The 23,623-nt window shown below is 41.2% G+C and overlaps 1 protein-coding gene across 4 annotated transcripts in view; it reads right to left on the reverse strand.

Annotated features, from left to right (window-relative positions):
• Positions 1 to 1,327: 1,327 nt before the first annotated feature.
• Positions 1,328 to 23,623, reverse strand: part of COL14A1 (collagen type XIV alpha 1 chain) — a 116,066-nt gene continuing 93,770 nt past the window's right edge. For 3 of the 4 annotated variants that reach the window (XM_062627100.1, XM_062627099.1, XM_062627101.1), the window contains exons 41-48: positions 17,568 to 17,621; positions 16,567 to 16,638; positions 14,618 to 14,653; positions 14,127 to 14,193; positions 13,438 to 13,626; positions 4,680 to 4,757; positions 3,567 to 3,722; positions 1,328 to 2,238 (exon numbers count right to left, since the gene is read on the reverse strand). In XM_062627100.1, the coding sequence (XP_062483084.1) occupies positions 1,913 to 2,238; positions 3,567 to 3,722; positions 4,680 to 4,757; positions 13,438 to 13,626; positions 14,127 to 14,193; positions 14,618 to 14,653; positions 16,567 to 16,638; positions 17,568 to 17,621 (978 nt within the window). In that variant the 3' untranslated portion in view covers positions 1,328 to 1,912. Of the gene's footprint in view, positions 2,239 to 2,318; positions 2,799 to 3,566; positions 3,723 to 4,679; positions 4,758 to 13,437; positions 13,627 to 14,126; positions 14,194 to 14,617; positions 14,654 to 16,566; positions 16,639 to 17,567; positions 17,622 to 23,623 lie in introns of those variants that run through there. The other variant, XM_062627102.1, reaches the window with a different exon arrangement.

The following is a 23,623-nucleotide window of genomic DNA, read 5'->3' on the forward strand; positions in this document are numbered from 1 at the left end:
CCTTCTGAGACAACACAGGCAGAATTGCTTCAATGCTGATTTTTCATCAGTCACCTTCTCAAGAGTCACTTCCAGAGGAGCTATGTTTTGGGGTATCTCAGCTGGGACTCCATAAGGTCTTGGTACAACATGGTGTGGAGCATGCCGGCCAGGGAGGAGGCAGAGAGAGGTTGCACTTGGGGTATGTTACATTTTCACAGCCAAGTGCAAGGAGAGAAACTAATCATGTGATGCAGCCATAACCTGTGTTTAATTTCAGTAAGACCTCTCTGAATGTCAGCTCCGTGTGCCAGGCTGTGGTACCTACACATGTGCACACAGCTGTGCTCATGTGGTGCTTGAGTATCCTGTAAACTGGGGTTTAGCTGTGTAAAGTCCATTAGTTATGTTGTACTCTTCTACCAACTTCTGCTTTAAATGCAAGTGACATTGAACTCATGTTTCATCAGCTTTTCTCACCTTTCTCAAAGAAAGTGGTGGTAGTTGGGGGCGAGAGAAGTAGCGGAAAAACAGAAACATAGCACAGCGAGGTAGGTGTACAGGCACCTTGCCAGACGTTGCCCTGGGATGGGCAAAGCTGTGCATGTTGAGTATGCGTGCAAGTGGTTTGTGTTACCACCGAGGTTGAGTTCTAGGCCACAGAATCTGAGATGAGCCAGTTAAAGGCACTCGTTTGTCATCTTCCTGGTGAGATGGGAGCACTGCTGACAGCAGCCAGAAGCAAGAGCGGACAGGTCTTTCCATGCTGAGCAGAAACTGAGCCTGCCCAGTCAGGGCTGAGCCAGAAACAGCCCTTGGATCCACAGGCCTTTCCATGACCTTAGAGGGCTGGATTAAAGGTGTTCCAAACCTATGCTTTCAAGTTAAATGAACAGTTTTGAGCTTCAGCTTTAAATCCTACTTTGATGCTCAGTCTCTACAATGCTGTTTAGAGCTGTTCATTGAGTCACTTCATAATTTACCTTGTTTGTTTTAACATGACGAATTGCTTTGTGCTGCTTGAGTGGTTGGGTTGGGGTTTTTCCTTCCTCTCATTAGCTGGTCCATGTTGCCTTTGCAACTCTACCTGCTGGTCTTTTGTCTCTGGCATGTCAGTATGCAAAATATCATGGACATAGACAGTACGACCACCTCACAGTTACTCTTTACACTTGTTTATATATAATTCTGAAAATGGGGCTAAATACTGCTTATACTAAGTGCCTCTATTCTTTAAAACAAAAACTGTTGTTCAAAAGTGTTGAAAAAAGAGAATATGTTTTCTTTGCATTCTGCCCCCTGAAGATCTATACAGTTGTTCCAAGTTAAAAATCAAGCAAACACAGCCTTAATGTATAAAAGCTTGCCACTTTTATTTGCATACAAAAGAGAAAGGAAAGAGGTTCACAATAAATTATCAGTGTGCTCCCAAGGAACATTCTGGTGTATTTATATAATGTGGGTTAAAAAAAGTCCATTAGCATAACACTTCTTTGCGGAAGGGTAATAAGCTGGGTTCAAAAAAACCTGATAATGCGTTGTTTGCCAGTGAATGTAGTCAGGTTACTCTGCTAGTAAAGCAATACATCCACAGCTAACAGAACATAATCAACTGGAAAAACGTGGATAACAAATAACTATTCTGAATGGGTCTATGTAAACCAACTTGTGTTTTTAGATACAGTTTGAGTAGTGTATGAAACAGTACTCCAGAGCAGGGTCAACAAGTGACCTTTCATCATCATCTAGCACCAACCCACTAACATACTAAGTTTCTGGCATGCAAGATAATTACCATTACTTGTGTCAACTGATCATGTACAATTCTTTCCTCCTTTCTTTATTAAAAAAGGCTGTAAACACCTTGTGCGGCAGGGGAGGCACCTGAACAGAAGGCCGGATGCACAGAAAATGTTTCCCTTGTTTAACTACTTCATTGAGAGGGTGTATTTCCATTCACCCTTTTGCGTACTGGAGTCTTGACGCTCCTTTTGGCTATCTTCCTTGTGAAGCGACTAATTCCTGGGGATCTCAGTTCAACGGCTTCCATCTCTTCCCGAACAGGAGTAAACTCTGGTTGAGCAAGATGCGGTGATGGATAGGAGGACTGGGAGTATGGGGATGGTAAGGGGTAGGACCCGTGAACTACGTACGGCTGCTGCTCACCATCATAAAGGTCCTCAGGGTCATAGATTTGGTAGGAGTTATGTGGCAACTGCACTACTGGGATGTCTTGATCAGTTGGCTCACCGTATCCACCTTAACCCACCACCACCAAGAGTATTCATATGGTTAACACAGGAGAAGGGGAGTAGAAAATTAAAGCACTCATTAGGAAATTGACATTTTATATATACCTATATATAGTGTATGTGAGTATATATATAGAATCTTTTAAATACACATCCTTTATTCACATGAAGGAACAGTGAAAACATTTAACAAAATTAATAAGCTGGAGCAATTGGAAACCCACCAACAGACAGCCAAGTTAGTTGGAAACCACCACCAGAATTTGTCAAATGTCCAGTTGTAGTACTGTGCTAACTAAACACTGCACAATCTGCCTGCTTTAGCTTATTCCAATTATGGTCTAAAATATGTGATTAACAGGCAAAAATGGGTCAGGCAATAATTTTTTGCAGTGCAAGGAAGCGAAGTGCATGTACAGCAGCTAGTGAGTTCATTAGTGGTAGTCAATATCGTTGATGGAAAGCACAGAGCAGTTCAGCATCCATCTCTGACCTTCAGCCAAATGAGACCTGAACCAGAATGAGCCTTTCACCTTCTGGACTGGTAGCCATTGTAAGGGATGGGGCCTTAAAACAGGAAAGGAACAACAGGGAGGAGAAAAGGACAGGAAGAGACGACAACAAAAACATTCAGGTAAGTAAAACATACAAATCACGGGCAGATTAAACCATAAACATCAAACAAATATGCCTTATGCGTAACATTTGTAGTAACTAGCGCTTTACTAACAGAGTTTGATTTTTGGTTGGGCGACATGATTTTTGATAATTGTGTTAACTTCCTCCCACAGTCTCTCCGTGCTATAAGATGGGAAAGTAGGATACAGAGAAGATGTAGAAAGGATCATTTTCTCCCGATTGCTTCACTGGTTAATAAAGGACACGTGCATCCCTGTGTCAGGTTACACTACCAGGGGTTTAGTAAGGGTCATGCTTTCATGCCATTCAGAGGCACACGGACGGGGAAGTTGAGCAACATGTTTGAATTGAAACAAATGTAGAGCTTCTGCTGTCACGAATATTAGGAGCTGGGGGTTCAACACAGACCGTGGAGATGGGAAAGGCTCATACAACTACACATACACGTACAGGATGAAAACCCACTATGCGAGATCAGTTTTACAGGCTGGGACTGGATGGTGGAATTCCTCTGGTCACTGTGCTGGGGTCACCTTCTCTTTGTGTCCCACAGAACAGGAGCACTGGACATGGAGTTTTTAGGGAGCTCCCCTGTTTTAGCACGAGGTTCACCAGTAGCCTCCATCTTACTTTGGCTGTTAGAAGATGTCAACCCCACCTCTGCAAACAGCAGCCGCCCGACTCCTGGCTACTCACCTCCCATGCCATAACCAGCGCAGGAGGATGGATCGCAATAGCCCGGCGGGCCAGAAGGACCCTGTAAGCCTGGGGGTCCTGTGTGCCCAGCAGGACCTCGTGGGCCTGGGGAACCTGGTGGTCCTGGGCTGCCAGTACGACTTTCTCCTGGAGGTCCTGCGTAGAAGGGGGAGGTGAAACATCTGAGTAGAATCTTTCATAAAAGCAGGGTGTTGAGGCCACCTTGCCAGGCTTGGAAACAATGGCACTGAGCGTGCTACAGACACTGCCAGGAGATAGCTTGAGCGGAGGAGCTAGGCATCCTGGCTCTGACTCCTGCGGGGCAAGCTGAGGGAAAGGCTGCAGCCTTCCTCTGGCAAGAAAGATAAAGCAGCAGCCAGAGAGGAGACCTGATCCTGCTGAGCCTCCTTCTCTGGCCTCTGCTTCGTCCTCCTTGCCAGAGACAGCTTTTAGCCAGGAATTTATCCTAGAGAAATGTTTCACCAAGAATCAGATGTTCGGAAAGGCAGTTCCATGGGGGGAGGGCAGCCCTGGATGCCTGCGCAGCTCTTGATTCCCCAACTTACTTTCCATACAGCTTCTGGATAATGCTGTGCCTTGATACTGGTGCTCTAATGGCCACAATATCCTTGTGAAGTCAATGCAATTCTACAACTGTTTCAACAGGACCTGGATATCACCCTCTGTTTTTTCAGGAGCTAAATATAAATCCATGTGATTGATGTGCTTAATTAATGTACATTACTCTGTCAAGTCACAGTTAGATATGACTTGGAGTCAATAGAAAACAAATGCAGTTAATCCAGATTAATTTTTTCCTCATTTATGAAAAATAGTATTTTAAACATTAAAAGAAGAAGTTTCTGGAGAAGCACTTTATCACAGGGAAAAGGAAAATACTTGTGTGACTGATGACACCATCATGTGGTACTTCACATCATATTACATAGTAAGAACATTGTGACATTAAGTATCATAAATTAAGGGGGCTGAACTCCTGTCTCTTCTGCATCTTAAGCCTCAGAAGCAGAGGACAGAGCCATGCTGGTCTCAGCTGCTTTGCACATGGGTCACAGGGGTCTAATCTGGGTGCTTCTAACATAACAACTTTACCTGTAGATCCTGGTGGGCCTCGGGGTCCTTGTGTTCCAACACCTGGATTGCCTTTTTCTCCTTTCTCGCCTGGTAAACCTAAAGAAATAGTACTCATCAGAGTCACATTTTGATCAAAACTGTGTGCAGTGTTTATTATTTAACCAACATTATAGTTCCTTATGTTATTTTTCATCTAAAAACAGGTGGCAGAGAAGGAAGGAGGTAAAAATAAAGCATTATCTGGTTCTTTTTCCCTCCGTTCCCTGACAGCCTCTCAAAGGAAATACGGCATTCCTGGGGTCTTAAACGTTCCTGCTGCCATGGTGGTTTCATCGGGGTGGCATGCAGAGGCATCGGCCAGTTTCCAGGCTGCACTTCCTGCTGGAAAGCTGCCTCTGGACTATACCAAGGTACAACTATTGTATGTCAGAAGAATCCTCAGAGCCTCACAAAGCTGTCTAATAAATTCCTGCATGGCTCTGAAAAGTCAGATTTTTAATGCTACAGCCAATTTTCCTTCAAACATTCACCCACCGAACAGTGGCTCCGCATAAGATGGTTCTACACATAAATGGAGAGATTTAGCACAGGTTACTGCAGTCCTGCTAAATGCAAGACAGGAGTTTCAGCAGTCAAAATGTGTCCCCCTGAAGCCCAATCTAAGTTTCCCACTCATGAAACTGTGATGTCCCAGCATGCACAGCCATTGAGCTGTGTTCCTGTGCTTGCTCATGGCCCTACATTTCTATCATTGGGTCTGCTCCATGGAAACCGCAGATCTTGTAAGCCAGAGAAGGTACAACTTTCTTTCAGTTTTCCACCTCTTTCTGCGCCACTACTGTGGCATCCTCTAAAAACTCCTTCTATACATAGCAATCACAATAAGTGGTGTCAAACTAAAGTAGGTGTCAAAACCATGAATTCCAGACCCTGAGTTTCCACCGGTGACTTGGAAACTCTCATAAAGTCTATGTTTGATTTGGATGGTTCAAACACACCAAATCCAGGCTGGTTTGTGGGACATCCCCCCCATTTTCCACACTTGCCAGCACTGGTGATTGCTTTCACTGCTTCACAACTTCCACACGTTCAGAGTCAATGCTAGTATAGAGCACCTTCATGAAAGCAAAGTAGAAAGAAAACAGTTGTTGCCCTTGATGGGGTACTATCTGCAATTTAAACTGACTGGCTCCCTTCCTTCCCTTCTGCTCAGGTAACCATTACCTTTTAGGGAAAAACATCTAGAGGGCACCTTAGTTTTGCAAGGAGCCATATTTTCTTTTAACTTCCTGAGGTTTTTCCATAGAATCATAGAATAATTTGGGTTGGAAGGGACCTTAAAGACCATCTGCTTTCAATCCCCCCACATTCCCCTGCCATGGGGACACCCCAAGTCATCTCCTCAGAGATGCTCTGAATCAGTTCTCTGCCCAGCCTGTATTTGTGCTTGTGATTGCTCTGACCCAGGTGCAGGACTCGGCCTTGTTGAACTTCAGGAGGTTCACACTGGCTCTCCTCCTTAGCCTGACAAGGTCCCTCCGGATGACATCCCTTCCCTCCAGTGTGTAGACTGCACCACACAGCCTGGTGCTATCAGCAGACTTGCTGAGGGTGCATCAATCCCACTGGCTATGTCACTGACAAACATGTTAAATAATACCCACTCCTGAGGAAATATACTCGTCACTGATTTCCACGTGGCCATCAAGCCATTGACTGCAGCTTTTTGAGAGCAACCATCCAACTAATCCTTATCCACCAGTTACTCCATCCATCAAATCCATGTCTCCCCAGTTTAGACACAGGGATGCTGTGCGGGACAGTGTCAAACGCTTTGCCTAAGTCCAGGCAGACATCAGTTGTTCTTCCCTTATTCACAAACGCTGCAACCCCATCAAGGAAGACCACCAAATTTCTCAGACACGATTTGCTTAGTGAAGCCATCTTGGCTGCCACCAACCACCTCTTTATTTTCCATGTGCCTTAGCAGAGTTTCCAGGAGGAACTGCTCCATCGTGCTGCTGGGCACCGAGATGTGACTAACTGCCCTATAGATCCCAGGGCCTTCCTTTTTTCCTTTTTAAAAAATTGGGTTATGTTTTCCCTTTTCCAGACAGCAGGAACTTCGCTGGAGTGCCACAACTTCTCAAGTATGACGGATAATGGCTTGGCAACTAGATCTGCCATTTCCCTCAGGTTTCACAGATGTGTCTTTGTCAGGTGCCATGGACTTGTGCACCTTCGGGCTCCTTAGATGATCTCGAATCTGATCTTCTCCTACAGCAGGCGTTTCTTCATTCATCCAACTTTCTTGAGCCCCTCTTTCCTCCAGGGCTTTATCCCAACATTCTCATCCAAGCACATACCTGAAGACATCAAAGTCTGCTCTCCTGAAGTCCAGGGTAGCGAGCTTGCTTTACATCCTCCTAACTGCCCTAAGGATCTTGAACTCCACCACTTCATGGTCCCTGCAGCCATGGCTGCCCTTGAGCTTCACATTCTCCAACAGCTCCTCCTTGCTGGTGAGGAGCTGTAAGGTACGGTTCAAGGTCCAGCACAGCACCTTTCTTCATTGTCTCCTATCACTTGGAGAAGTAAGTTACCATAAATGCACTCCAGGTTATGCCCTGCTGTGCTGTCCCTCCAACAGATATTGGTGTCCCCATGAGGACGAGGGCTTGTGAACGTGAGGCTGCTCCCATATGTCTATAGAGGGCCTCCTCTGCTTGATCTTATACAGACTGTTTCAGACTTTCAGATTATAAAGTGTCTAAAAGGTAAGTTTCAGGAATTTTAAACCCATGGCCTTTGGTAGCCCTATATCCTAAATCTCACTGAAGGTCAATGGGTCTTCAGTATTTAAATGACTTAAGTATCTTGAAATTTGCTAACATCTTTTGTTCTGGGACTCATAGCAATGCTGTGCATGGGATTTCTGCTCTCAAAGACTGCCATCCAAGTCCAGGATGAACCTCCTGCTTGAAATTTTGTTAGCATTTGGTTAGCAGAGACTGCAGTTTCAGTCAGAAGGGCTATCCAGAACCCTTGATGAATGATTGCATTGCGTAGTGTATGTAGGAGCAGTCCCCCAGTGGCATATATATGTTCTAACCTACAGTTATATTCCTGGGGGAGCCTACCAAAAAAACTACAGCATCTGTGATCAGCAACTGAATTCCACTCATTTTAAAGACAAGTTTATCAGGCAAACCTCTTGTCCTGCATTACAAATGCAGTTTCCAGATACCTAATATTCGCTTATCCATGGCTTGCTTCAAACAAATGGAAAGACTCCTCTGTGGCAATTCACTACTACTGCTGCAGGCCTTTTAACAAGGTAAACATGTCTAAATTGTCTTTTACCATACATGACCTGAAAGGAAGTCCTTGCCAAATGGCAAAGTCAAAGTCTGTATGTGTGGATTGCTTTGATCAGAAGAAGACTGGCCCATGATAACAATCTGGAATCTACACAGATGTTTAGTACAAGGACCATTCGTCATCCTACTGTCCGATAACATGACATGGTGACTTCAAAGACAATGGCCACAATGTTTTCAAATCACAGCCTTCCATGCACTCAATTATTATTCTTTACATGTGCAAGAACACACACCCATACGTGATGTTCACAGAATAAACTGCAGTAAGGAATTATAAATATGGAACAAATCCACTCAGGCTTAGAATAAAACGTTCATTCTGGAACAAGTTATGAAGCTCTTGCACAGAGCAAACCTTTGAAATCACATGGATATCAAGTTCCTAAAGCAAACATGCTGAAGGCCAAGATACAAGTCTGTTTCAGGTTTCTTTTAGTCTAATTTGCAGTAAAGTTTACCCAAGTGAAAGAGAACATAAACACTGCAGCAAGAATCTCACATGAGTTAAAATCGAGCAATCCATGAGCTTCCCTAATGGACTTTCCACCGAAGCTCTTCAATGGAAGTAAGTAAACAGATTCACAGACCTCTTGGTCATAGTTAATGGCTCCCTCCTATAAATGATGGAAGATTCAAAATTCACCAATTTTCACTTTATACAAGGCCATCTTTGCATTTCATGGGAGCTTAGCTTAAGAAAGTCCACTAGACAAGACATCATTCTGCGTCTAAGTTACTGCAATGGTTAATCACTGTCAGGGGTAAAAGTATGTATCAAAATCTGTCATTTGAGTTAGTGGCTTCCAATTCTAGTAACTTTTGTATTTGTGCTTTGGACATATTTCAGCAATACCATCAAACTGTCTCTCCCCTTCACACTAACCACTTTTTTATGTCTTGTCCCCATCCAAAATAAGCAATGGCTTGGGGTCAGTCCCATGGAGATCACAAGCACCTGAAATCAATTATTTCCAACGCTCCGCTAAAGGCACCTCTGATAGCACCAGTTATGAAAGCCAAGCCCAAGATCATGAACACATTCTATAGCAAATCTAATGTCTGCATGAAAGGAAAGCTGAGGTATTGCTTATTTATTTATGTCTTTAAGAGAATATTGTCCTGTGAGGAGAACTGCAATTAAATATTTGCAATTAAATACCGCAATTAAGAAAAATTAAACTGCCCCAAAAAATCTCCTTCCAAAATATTCAGTTGTAACCATATTGTATAATAGCACAGGATGATTTCTTCTTTTCTTATTCAGATGAAGTTAAAATTGGAAATAAAGATATGTAATTGACTCAACTGGCAAAAGTTCCATATAATTCCATTGGAATTTTGCCATTAGAGCTGTAAACATGTGGCTTTTGATAACACATGTTTAACGAACGCTTTCATAGGAAGCCAGGAAGAGAATATGGATAAAGCTGTACTTGAGAATAGTGACTTTCCCAGGGACAGCTTAGGTATTTACTGTATTTTAATCATAGTGGGATGTAGTGGGCAGCCATAGGGTTTGTGCATGACTTCATAAGAGCTGAAGTACAACCGATAGTAGTAGAATAACTACACTTTCACAGCATCTGAAAGGCAGCAGTTCCACAGTATAATTTTTACTACAGCTTTCACATTTTTCCTCAAATTGAGGAAACTACCCAGATATTACAAAAATAACTGAGCGGGGAGGGGATGAGATGAAAAACCCACACTGAATCTTTCCTTTTTAATATTATTTTGCAGAATCCCAGCTACTTCCTGAGCACTCAGAAGCCAGACACGAGTTATTTGAGTCTCAGTTCATAAAAATAAAATCAAAAGATGTTCAAACTAGCTGAAATAAAACCAGAAAACACTGCTGTGAACTAGTTGCAACTAAAATAGAGATGAGTGCTATGAACAATCAGTGTTTGGGTTTGGGTTTTTTCCCAACATCCTGTATTTATGTAAATATGGAATAGAACAAAATTCTATTAATTTATCTGGTATTACGTACTGTAGGCCTCCTTAATCTTTAAATCACTAATCCAATTCAAATGGCCAGTTGTGGCACCAAGAAAATGTTATTGTTGCTAACAAACACTGAGGTTCCACATCGTTAGAAAAATGCAACAGATAAGATCTCACAGTGTACAGCTAAAGAAATAATTAACTGGCAAAACTAAATAACAAATGTCTTGGTGTGATTCTAATCCATTCACTTATGTCTACACTGGATAAAAGTAGATCTTGGCTGGCAGCAGACACCGAGAACTGAATCTGTCAAGAGAATGACTTATCCTTTCCCACCGAGGTGGTCTGTTGTGGAAGGACCAGCCCAGTGTGTTACTCGTGGGAGAATACATCCAGGAACAGGACACTCTGGACCTAGGAGTTCAAGCGGAGGTTTCTAATGAAACTCCAAAACACTCTCTCAATCGAAGCCTCTTTTCAAAGCATCTGATTAACGCCTGGCAGAGTGACAAGGTAAACAAAGGAAAAGAAGCTATTGGCCAGGGGAGTTAGCAGAGAAGTTCACTGATGTCAAGATCTCTCACTGCTGCTGTTCTCCAGGAAAGCTCTCATGGTGTGTGATTTCTGACCAGTTCCACACACTGCTTTCAGGATTTCCCTGTTCTTGCAGGCTGGGATTGAATGGCTGGTGGGCAGGAGAGGCGTGCAGGATGAAACATCTAACCTCCCCTCACCTTTTCTCTTCCCACTCTACCAGCACCCTGCCACTCAGCTTAGAGGCAGTAACAAGTTCTTGCAGTAATCCCAATAGATGGAACTGTGAGGAGAAAAAAGCAATGCTAATAGATAAACAAACAGGTCTTTTTTTCCCCTTCTAATATCTATTCCTTTTTAGTATGCTATATGCACTCTCTCAGGACAGGACTATATATTGTGACTTGCTGAACAAGTTAAATACAAACAATGCTTCAGAACACAGCAAGGAATGGGGTCTGAGTCTATTTATCCTCCTCTGTCCAAGTCACTGGAAATTAAAACCTCTTCCATCCAGAAGCAGAGCAATTTTAGTCTGCTACTTCACTGTTTGATATGTAGTTAGGAACCAAGTGATTTACTTCACTGTATGATATGTAGTTAGGAACCAAGTGATTCACAATGCACAAGAAACTTTCAATCATTCTCCATAAGCATGAAGGTGATAAAAATAATTTTCACTTTTCACTGCTACATTTCGGGGTTAGTTTAGAGCAATTCCTTAGAAATGGATTCTGAAATACCCCAAGGGTCTGTACAACTCAAAAGGTATCTTCCTGCTCGATAAACTGTTACTGCATCAAGCACACATCGGTCTAAAATTTCAGTTGCTTCTGAAGAAATTAAATCCTCAAGGACAAATAAATTACCCTATATTTTTACCTAGTTTCTGAATGAGCTCCTTCGTCTTCTTTCCAGATTCTGTGCAAGGCTCCAGTTACACGAATGTCCTAAAATTCATTTTCACCCAAATAAACTAGGCAATTATTTTGTCTGTAAGTTTACATGTGGATTCTTTATTCCTAAAAGAGTCTCGCTTTAAGCTGTAAATACTGTAAAGACTCCCAACATTTGGAATCACATTTTACAAAACTCAGCAGAGAGCTCTGGCTGACTGATTATAGTTCTTGAAGGATGCTCAGCAGGAGCTTGCTCTCTACTTAATATAAACTCCCCACAAGCACTACCTGCCAAAACCAGTCCCTTCTAACATCAGTTATCTATGTAGAGAGGAAAAGAGTAATATTCTTTTTTAACATGTTTTTACTCTTTCTGTACCCAAACTATTGCCAGTGCTGCTTCCTAAATATCAAAATTATTAGCAGTGGGTTAACCCCCATCATGTTTTATTTAAATGACTACATCTAATCACACTGTAATTTCATAGTAGTACAACATGTGTGTCTGGGCCTCAGCACAACAAATGTAATGGAAAATAGATGCTAAATGCTGGACAGATTTCCCCTTTGATAGCCTGGCACTTTGGTTCCTTTGTTCCTGCAGCCCTAGCAAAACATTCTGTGACAGTCCCTGCCTGGGAAGCCATTTAAAATACACTAGTATTAGTATGGAAACAACTACCCTGAAATCTGCATTCAGTCTCTCCAGATCACCCCTTAAATTTAGCTCCTCATTTGCTGCCTCTTCCAATTTTCATGGTATCACAGAATGGTTTGGGTTGGAAGGGACCCTAAAGCTCACCCAGTTCCAACCACCCTGCCATGGGCAGGGACACCTTCCAGTAGACCAGGTTGTTCAAAGCCCCATTGAACCTGGCCTTTTTTCTCTACTGGTCTCACACTCTCTCATTTCTCCTACTTTCTTGACGATGTCTGGTCCTTGCTCAGCTGGAGCAGGCAGTAACATGACTGAAAGGTCAGTACCCTAACCCTTGCCTCTTGTTTCAAGATGGTAATTAGAATTACAGTCTTGAGAGGAAGAAAGGAACCACACACTCATAGGTTCAGTCAAAGACATTCTTTAACTCTGGTCATCATGGCTGCTGTGAACTAGACCTGTTAAGCTCCTGAACTGAACAGCCTTCATAGCAATTCATTTTTAAAACCCTACTTAGCAGACTTCTTAACAGCAGCAGCAATTCATTGCTTTTGAATATCACACTTGTCTTTGGGTTTTTTGGTCACTTCCTTGTGTGATGGTCTTAAAAGCACTTTCACAATTACAGATCAACTCAGTACTACCTCTGTGAGATTAGTGCTACTCTGGTGCACCAGAGATTGCCAGGGTTGCACAGAGGAGTACATTAAAACATGGAGTTTGTTACTTTATTAGACAATGCCTGTGGAGGGAAGGAAATAGGGATCAAGCCTACACGTAAGAATAACTGTAAATCAACATTTGATTGTATTACTTCTCTCTGATCTCACCAATTCCTCTCCTTAATCCTCTCAACCCCTGATAAACTATGAATTTTCCCCTTTTCGTATCAACCTTGCTCTTGTCAGATAATCCTAATTTAGAAATATTCAGACTGAAACATTTCAAGTTTAGCAGAAAAGCTCGGTCTTTCCCCAACATGGACCTATCAGTTTGCAACTTTCTTGTCCACTTGTCTTTTATAAGCTCCTTTGCATATACATGTAGAGATTCATCTCACTTCAGAGTTCTACTAAGATGAAAGCATGATGTGATAGGATGTGCCCAATTAGGTGCCACCAGTACTCAGCAGTTTAGGTATTAAACCTCTATCTGATCCTGTCAAATCATGTTCAGCAAACCCTACATTGCCTTCATGACATGTCTCCAGAACTTTCATTATGGTCTGTGTTGAGCTTACCAACCAGCTAGTGAGAAGACTGTTTCTCTCACATTTACACAGGAGACAGAAGCCATTGGAATGTATCAGACATGGGAGTTACATATCTGTATACGTGAAGTAAGAAGCCTACCTCTTTCTCCTGGTCTTCCTGGTTGACCAGGGCTTCCTGGAAACCCTTGCATGCCTGGTGATCCTTGCTCACCCTGTGGCCCTGGAGCCCCTGGCCGACCTGGCTCACCAGGAGGTCCTGCGATGGTTCGTGTTGAGACAGACTGGCTTGGAATCTGGTTCAGAATCGAGTTATATCTTGCCATATGACCTGGCAGGAAAAGAAATGTCATCATTTTCATGTTTCAGTGAAGAATCCAGCTCGCTTGAGTTTGAGCAGAGCACTGGCAGGTCCTCAAGGCTGTGGTCTGTCATGCTTTGATAATAAGAAGTTGTGTGCTTGGTGGAAAAATAGTGGTTTAGGGAGTACCCAGAAAATGGAAGAACTATTGTGTAGAATTTTAATTCCTTGCTTTGGGGGGGGGGGGAGGGGCTCATGTCTATAAATATTTTAAAGTGTTACAGCAGAAACTTCTGTATACTGTAATAGTTTGGAGACAATTCAGGTTGTTTTTTTTAGATGGCTGATGCTAATCAGCTCTAGTTAGACATAAATCCAGGTGAACATAAATCTAGTTGGCATATAAATCTTGACTGTCTGGCCTAAAACAAACAGATCCCCTTGGATGCTTTGAAAAGCATCATATTTGTAATTGTGGCAGGAAAAGATCATTCTAGAGATATAAGTATATTAACTATTTATGTACTTACCCTGGATGAGTTGTTCACACACTTGACGAGCAACAGCACGTACCATTGCTTGGGACTGGAGATCACCCTGGATAATGACAGCAGCAGTGTCAAAACACAATTTGCATCATTTCTGTCTTGAAAACGCTTAGAGCAATGAAATGCATTTACTATCCCTGACAGATTATATCCTCACAGATGAGAATAAAAGCCAAATAAGTTTTGAGATTCCCCTGGTTCCTATTACTGGTTTTAGCCAGCAGAGGTCTGAGAAGATAACCCCGGTGATAGATTTGGGAATATGCTTAATGCCACATACTTCTCACATTCAAACCATTAATATAGCTATATATAAGACAATGTCTGGAAAAGAAGAAAAGTTTTCTTGATTGCATAGGGAAAACTATTGTGCCTGTAAACAGAGAAAGATAAAATGACAGATAACATTTTTTATGAGAGAGAAAGCTAGACGGAAAGAAAAAAAATGGTGGCTAACAGGAGCATAGACTTACCCGCTCACCCCTTTCACCCTTAGCTCCAGGAGGACCCTATGGAAAGATTCAATACAAAATGAACTCTCATTTTGTTCTCACTCAAAATTTTTAACATCCAAACATTATCTCCCTTGCAGCATCACAGTAAAAGGAGAAAAAGTAAACAAGGTTTCAGGAAGTTATGTGACAATAACAAATATACTTTTTCTGTTCCAGTACTCAACAAAACAATTTACATGGCAACAATGACTTTCTCAGGGGTTTATCACAACTGAATTCTCTTGTTTAAAATGGCAGCAAGGGCAAGTGGCCAGATGATGCATTTCACATGGCTGAAATGGGTCTAATTATCACTGAGTATAAGGAAGAGAAGGCTGATGGTAGACAAAATATCATTCTGAAATTCATAGCATTTACTGCACCAATACTCTGCATCCACTATGAACAAAGTCAGCTATGGGATCAAACTGGGAAAACTGAGTATGACATTAAAGATGATGTAATACTATAGTGATGTCAGGGATCATTATGGAATGGAGGAAGTTGTCTATAGCAGTTACAACTTCACCAGTGGAGGTTTTTAGAGTAGGCTAGACCATCTTTCAGGAACTCCTGAAGCAAGGAAAGGTCTAAGTGACTGATGCATGGTTAAAGCACAGCTTATTCTGGCCTGGGAAAGAAGAAACCCCTACAAAGATTGGAAGGCTATTTCTATGTCACTTTTCTATTACTCTACATTTAGAGAAAGGCCCTTACCGAAGCTCAATACCTTTTCCCTCACCTAGCTGTTTTTTCAGAACTACTAAAACCCAAACATTCACAGCAGAGCTTTTACCTAACTCACAGGAACAGCAACACTCAAGGATATTTAGTTCGATATCTGGAACATGTGTTTGGACAGGAACTGAAAAGTCAGCATGTCACACATTGATAGTAATGAGTTCCATAGCCCATCAAACCTCCTCATGATTACACTTATTTAGAAACTATGCAGAATTGGGTATTAGGTTATTATCTTTGCTTATATATTATCAGTTGTTTTATTTCCACTTAACCAAATAAAAATGCTTGCACTGGACAAAATCTCCAAAGCAAACTGGATTTTGAAAGAAAAAATGAAAATAAATCTATTCTACAAATCAAGTCAGAAATACAAAATTGTCCCATGTCTTTAAATAGAACATTCACTGTGACATGTAAAAACAATTAGAAGGCGATCAAGCGATCAAATGCTAAAATGTGAATACAAACTATTATCTGTCATTGGAACTGTTACAAAACAAAAGAGGTCCACTGTAAATCTCTTACATAATCTACAATCTCATTCTATAGTTGTAGTTCTTTCTTCTAATTAGACTACTTGGGGGGGTTATAATAAATTAAAATATCTGAAAAACAAACTTAGCATTAGAGGTTCCTCATACTAATTTTCAGTACAGAGGGTAAAATTTTCCACTCAGCGAAACCGATGGTCAGATTTATAATAACATCCTAGAAAAAGCCCTGATCAGTACTCAGTTGTTCTACTGTAAACCCATGAAAGCCAGTTTTTATTCATGCAATATTTTCACAATTTGAAAATCAGAATAATATTTTGGAAATACTCAAGTTAATAAATGGCAGACTTTAATTGCCAGAGAGTTGTCTGAAGTGGAAAGGGAAAAAAGGAGAAAGTAATTACACACAGACTACAAAGTCACATACTGTTATGTTTTTAACTTCCGTAATTTAATCTCATGTTGTGACTCTCTAATCCCTATATTCCAGATATCATATGTAAGATCAGCAAATAAATTTAATCATGAAGAATGAACAAAGAAGGACCAATCTGCTGTTTCTCTTAGCCACTAACTGCAAACAGGTCGTTAACTATAAATATGAAGGGGTTCTGTAAAACAGCAAAACCAGGATCAGAAATGAATTAATACACAACAGCAAATATAGCAATAGTAATTGATTTTACTCACAGGAGCTCCAACATCACCTTGTGGCCCTTGGCTTCCAGTAACACCTGGAACACCTGGAGCACCAGGTATACCCTACATGAAGAGAAACAAAACAGTGGTGATGACAATCGACATTCATGAATCCTGACGAGAGAAATACTCTGTGATGGGGAAGTGCACACAACTGCCGGTCAAAGACTAGAGATGCTGGGAGAGAGGACTAAGTAGTACATGTTGCAGGTAAAAGAGCATCAAAAGCATAGCTCTGAGAAAAGCACTTGAGAAAAATGGATGTGTGTTGCTTGCTTTCTGGAACAGTCACAGATTGCTGAACCCCTGGGCTAAATCCTGTGACATTACTACCATGTTCAGGGGGGGTGACTCAGAATATTCTTTGTAAAAAGAAGAGGTTTTCTTGGAGCATACTCAATACAATCAGCAGCTTCACCGAATGACTTAAATCTACCAAGAAGGCATTAAGTTTGACTGGCTGCCCTACCTGAGAAGACAGAATTAGAATCAGATGAGACTGATTCTGGAGGCAACATATGTCTTGCTGTGACGGCTGAATGTGTCCTCTGCTGTCTTCCTTGATTACTCTATGAAAGCATTCGAATATATACACCCACCTCCACCCCAAAACAAACTTGGTGGTTCATTTAACTAATAATCCTAACTGGAATTTCTCATAAGAAGAAAGTGTTTCAAATGTTAAGAGCACTAATTCTCTTTATATAGTGCAGGTACTTGACTAAGAGCAAAAAAAAAGCTATGTAAAGCAATCAATCTATTGATGGAACTCTCTCTCCTTCCCATGTGAAACATTTTTTCCTGAGTAAGAAAAAAGTGGAAAGAAATGACGTGAGACAAGCAGCTCTCTGCCAAACACATGCGTCATGAGAATTTCAACTTCTAAGGAAAAGCCTTGGCCTTGGGTCTATCCACTGAATCCTAGATAACAGTGACCTACCATCCTCCCAAATCCTGCCTTTACAGTAACAAATTCCATGGGCCATACTCACCGTTGGGCCAGGAGGTCCTTGTGGGCCTGTGGGTCCATCTTTTCCAGGAAGGCCCTATAAAAGAAAAATATATGCAATTTTACCAGCCTTTTGTATGTACTTCAGGAATCTGTTCCATTTCATCCAGAAGACTTTTTTTCTCCTTTTTGTTCTTTGCTTTTTCTTAAATTAATAACTGGCACCAGTTGTTTCTTAAAAGAAAATTCTCTTATTTGCTGAAAAGGTGTTATGGTGTCAGGGATATAAAAAATCCAACTAATCTCACAATGCTTTTGAAGTATGAAGCAGCAATGCAAAACTCTTCATGTTGGCAATTTTCACCTTTGAGTGAATTTCACTTGCAATGCTGCTGCCATGAGGTAAATGAGAGGGTTGCTGTCAAGCGTTGTACCACAAGACAGGTCACACTTCTACATCTGTTCTCACTGGCTACAACTATTCACAGTCCCACTGATTAAGTGCTGAAAGAGCCTATCTCTCTGCCCTGCAATACTCTGCATATGTACCAGCTATCACCAAGGTCCTGATTCAGGAAGCAGCGAGAACGCTCATGTGGTTTACATTATGAATGTGCTTCAGAGCTTCCAGAAATGAGAGCCAAAAACTAAAGATAACTTGGAAACTGGAAATCAAGCACATCATAGAAAAAAGACTGACCAGATGTAGAAGAAAATACACTATTAATAAAGTATTCTTGCAAATTAACCAATATGCACATTTTGTAACCACATGCTATAAAGCATAGGTTTCTGACCAGGCTGGTGATAAGTCAATTCCTCAATTACTACACAGCCTAAAAAGGAGAAATGCGATCTTATCTCTGGCCCAAGACCAGAATATAGAGGTGAGAGCAGAAGGGAAGAGAGGGCATGGAAGTGTTTATGCTGACACACAGTAAAGAACATTCTAGGCCTCAGTATCTCCTAGAGCTTCAGAAAAGAAAAATCACAACTTTTTCATTTTGTCCTGTTTTTTCCTGAAACTTTATTTCTGACATGATTTTAGTAATGAGCATAGCATGAACCACTACTTCTATGCTTTGTGCAATTTGGAAACTGTGATTCAAACCTGCTATCATATGGCATGAAACAGTGGCTGGGGAATGTTGCCTTCCACATACCTGGAAAACATTCTTTAAAATTCCACTAAAAGGGTGTTTCGCTGATAAATTAAGCTACAACATAGTAACTCATGTTACCTACCCATCCTTGGAGCTGATAAGAAAATGCTTTCCTATTTCTCAGTGCAGCCAGATGGCTCCTGAAGCTTCAAGGACCAAAGCAGCTCCCCTGTCACAGTAAGAACTAAAGCAAATGTAACAGCAAAGGGGCACTGTAATAAAGATACTAATAGTGTCTGTATCACAGTAGTTATAAGACATATACAGAGAAATGATTACAAGCCTAGCTCAATTAAATAAACGTGCAAAGGAAAGTTTGTTCAATGCTTTAAAATTGGTGATTCTAGAGGAAATAGAGAATGGTATAAGGAACTTTGAAATGCATTAAAAATTATAAAATAAGGGTTTTGACAGTCTCAGGAAGAAGCATTTAGTTGTGAACAGTGTTTTAAAAAAATCAGTGATAACTATTCACAGTTTTATAATAACATGGAAGTCCCTAAAAAGATAATGCGAACTAGAGAGTACACAGTAAAACCTTCAGGAAGATTGATATCTTTCAGTTTTTGAAGCAAAGATTCAAAATCTGCATTTATTTTTGATCAGTCCTAAAGGAGGATGAAAACTGATCTCATTTTCTTAAGGGCTTATTTTAACTCGGAGGAGCGAAATGCAGAGCTTTCCATTGCCTTCTAGGATCTAGTGTGGATTCCCACAAACTTATAAAGAAAAATTATACTGTATGTCCCTCCCTTCTCCCATCACAGTCAAAGAATAGGACTAACATTATGATCAGAATGGAATTTTCACTGAATATGTTTCAAAGTTTCTTTCTTCTGAGCAATATCCTTACTCTTGGCTGCTCAAGAATCATAGAATCATAGAATAGTTAGAGTTGGAAAGGACCTTAAGATCATCCACTTCCAACCCCCCTGCCATGGGCAGGGACACCTTACGCTAAATCATATCACCCAAGGCCTCGTCCAACCTGGCCTTGAACACTGCCAAGGATGGAGCATTCACAACCTCCCTGGGCAACCCATTCCAGTGCCTCACCACCCTAACAGGAAAGAATTTCCTTCTTATATCCAACCTAAACTTCCCCTGTTTAAGTTTTAACCCGTTACCCCTTGTCCTGTCACTACAGTCTCTAATGAAGAGTCTCTCTCCAGCATCCCTATAGGCCCCCTTCAGATACCGGAAGGCTGCTATGAGGTCTCCACGCAGCATCTCCTGTCTATTCTCCTAGGATTAATTCTCTTGGCACTAGGTCTGTATTCCTTGCCCACAAAAAAATTGCCTCCTACTGTATTTGTTAGATGTGAAAATTCCTATATGCTTATAGAAGAAGTCAAAGAAAGGTTTGGTTCAAGCATGAGTATTTGACAATACCCATTCTGTCTTGTAGGTAAATAACCAAAGATACTTGTTTATGCTGCCAACAGGGTTTGAAGATGGTGTTACTCAGACCATCCAGTGCCCTGAATGGATCTGATACTCATTCTGAACTTGTGAGTAGTAAGCAGAGATTACCAGGTACCAGGAAATTGGCAGGAAGACTGGGAATGTATTTCTTCTGGCACTTTACCCAATAATTTTTGGTCTGTGTAATGCAAAATTAAACAGAACACTGTGAGAATTCAGAGAGTTGTATTCTGAGCACTGAAGCCTTAAGATGTTATTTAGTCTCCAATTTATTGAAGTCTTCTCTTAGCTTAGCCATTTCCAGAATGACTGGGAAAATTATACAGCACAAGAGCACTTCCTCTGTTGCAGTCTCACCTAGGATAGAAATGATTCTGTACAGAGCTGCTGAATGTCCTCCATGGAGCTGCATGTCCAAGAGCAGGACGGGACAGATTTTGATGTGTGATATCAGTTGTATGACGGTTTAGAATCAAAGTGCATATTATTTTGGAACATTAACTTAAATCAGGACATATTTTGCTAATAGCATGAACAAAGTTATAGAGAAATATAGTGTAACTATGACAGATTTTATTATGAGGGATTTTATTTGCCAGAATACAAACGGAACCGGAGAATGTAGGCAGCACTTGAATCCCTGTAAAGACTCAAGTCTGCTGAAGTCAGTACTGCTGCTAACCTCACTATAAACTCTTTAGCTTTTGGTAGCCTGGAATTTTTAGAGGCACTTGTGGAGAGGTGATTTTTCAAGTAGGACTAGATACTGGCAAAACCTTAACGGCAGCTACTGAACCCAGGCTTGAAAGAATTTCATGTACAGCCTTTAAGAAAACGCTGCAGCCTGGGACCCACGACTGCCTCATGGTTTTATTTATTTCTTTTCTTTTCCTGATGAAAATTTTAAAAATAAGTGTTCCTCCTTTCAAGCTGAACCACTGTGAGCATCAGAGAAACTTTACTAAACACTATCTCGGGCTATTAATCCAAGGAGTAGCTTGCAAACCAACACAAGCTATTTTAAATTCAAGCTAACCTAGAAACATTGGGTTAAATGTTGCTCAGAACACACAGCCTTTATTTAACCGAAGTAGGCTAGTTTTGTCTTAACACATAATGATGCTGTCTTAGCATTTCCTCTCTTCCTTGTGAAACTACCTGAGCCATCTAGAAGCTGATAGTCTGAAACTACCTTATTATTAATTCTTCATAATTTAAAATATGTATTTCTTGCATATCTGCTGTCAATTGGTCATATTTCTCCTCCAATATTTGTGGTATGCTCTTAAGATTAACATCTGGAAGATAACACTCCCTGCCTTGTGTATCTGTGTCCCTGTGACAATGCCTTTGGTTGCATATTATACAAGTCATTAAAGATGTGACACAGCTCTGATCACTATACATAACTTCATTTCTGTGGCATTGTGGAAGAGTACCGGGGTTCCTACAGGACAACAGATCAACAGGTAGGGGCAAAAAAGTGTTAGAATGAAACTATGAAAGCTAATACTGCCATGGGCTGCTCAGAGGGCTTGTGGAATCTTCATACTTGGAAGCCTTCAAGACTCAGCTTAATATGGACCTGAGCAACCTGATCTGATCAGACCAGTTTTGAGCAGACTGTTGAACTAGGTGACCTCTGAAGGTCCATCCCAACTTTAATTTTATGATCCTATAAATCCCATTAAAACAGTAGGCATCTAAACGCCCTGCTTCTGATCTGTGCTATCCCCTGAACAATGTCCTGAAAGAGCTGGCCCAGCTCAACACTGCCAAGAATGACAAGCATTAGATGGCAAAGGACACTAGACAGTGCTCAGAATTATGTTCTGGCAATATCTAATTTACTTGTCTCTATACAAAGGCCTTATGTCTCAGAGCTGGTCTCTTTGTCTTCCTGCTCTCAGAGTGAGCTGAACAGGAGCCACTAGGAGCTGAAGAAATGTTAAAGAAACTGATTCATCCTCTCTGGAGTTCTGAATGCTCCATCCCTGGCAGTGTTCAAGGCCAGGCTGAACAGAGCCTTGGGTGGCATGGTTTAGTGTAAGGTGTCCCTGCCCATGGCAGGGGGGTTGGAACCGGTCCTTTCTAACTCTAACTATTCTATGATTCTATCAGTTAGAGATATCTTTCTGCAGACCAGTGTCTTGACAGTTTAACTCTGTGGTCCACCCCTAGCAGACATATAGGGAAGGAAGCACATCCAACAGAGCTTCCTCTAGAACTATTTAACCTGCTAAGGAGCAACCACTATGCCTCTTTGCCAAGAAGTCTGGCCAGGAGAAAACACCCTGAGGAAACCACCAGGCAACAGTGAGCATCATGGGCGCAAGAGGTACAAACTTGGGAGTCAGAACAGTGGAGAACCCTCCCTATATTGGGTTATCAAGCAGAGCATGCTTGCCACTCAGGATGGTCTATTAGATTTCTTTTGTTGCAGCTTTATATATCTGTCCTCTCAAGTGGCTTGCGCTTTGAAAGAAAGAACTGGGATTGTGATTGTGACCTGACCTTGGAGAGTAGCCATGAAGATATGGGAAAGGGAAGATCTTTCACCACTCTACTCACACATCACAACAAGGGTCAGTTTCAGTCTGCTTCCAAACCTTATATTCTTGGCTGAAAGAGATGAACCAAGTGCACAACAGAGTCTGATTATTGCCTATGTATGCAATAGAAGCATGATGCTGGTTTGGATTCTCTCGCATGTGCAATTCAAGCTCTATCTTTCAACATTTTATGCCTGGGATAGTTGGTGGAGAAACACAATCTGTTCTTTTCAGTAAAACTCCTCTATATTGCTAGCTACGAATACAGGACAGCAAGAAAGGACACCAAACAACCTCAACCCCAGCCATGAAATAAAAAGAAACCATTTTCTATTTTATAAAATCTTTTATAACTGGAAGCTGATGCGAGGGAAGGAGACTGTTCCTTGTGTGTAGTCTGAGATGTAGATTTAAACTAGTTACCAGACAGGTATAAAATATTATCATGGACATTCAGAAAGTTTGCTTTATTATGACAGAATGCATTTTCACTCTGATTCAACCTTCCCATGGTATTTTTATTACATCCCACTCTTTTTCATATGAAAGGCATTTCATTAAGAAAATGATAGAGAGGAGATGCTCTGTTTCGTAATGAGTTACTAAAATCCCAAGAGAAACAAATAAAACAAAGACTAGAGGTTCAGAAATGCAAAATGAACCTTTATAAACTAATTGGTGAATCAACACACTAGGAGGAAAAAAAACACAAACCCTTTTCTCAACTGACTTCAAAAATAAAAACAGCCAAGATGAACACTAAGAATCAAAAAAAAAAAAAAAAAAAAGAAGAGAAGGAAAAGAACTGTAAAAGTGAAGGAATTCCAACTACCAGCAACTGTAAGGAAAAAAATCTCCATTCCAGGACTTCTTGAGCCTAACATCCTGTTATACCCAGTTCAGAAAAGCTTTCAGGGATCTCTCAACAGATATCAGTCCCAAGCTTACCTTCCATTAAA

Source organism: Pezoporus occidentalis, unplaced genomic scaffold, assembly GCF_034315485.1.
Source record: "Pezoporus occidentalis ecotype Australia unplaced genomic scaffold, CSIRO_AGI_Poc_V1 ctg3, whole genome shotgun sequence".
Classification (NCBI taxonomy): Eukaryota; Metazoa; Chordata; class Aves; order Psittaciformes; family Psittacidae; genus Pezoporus; species Pezoporus occidentalis.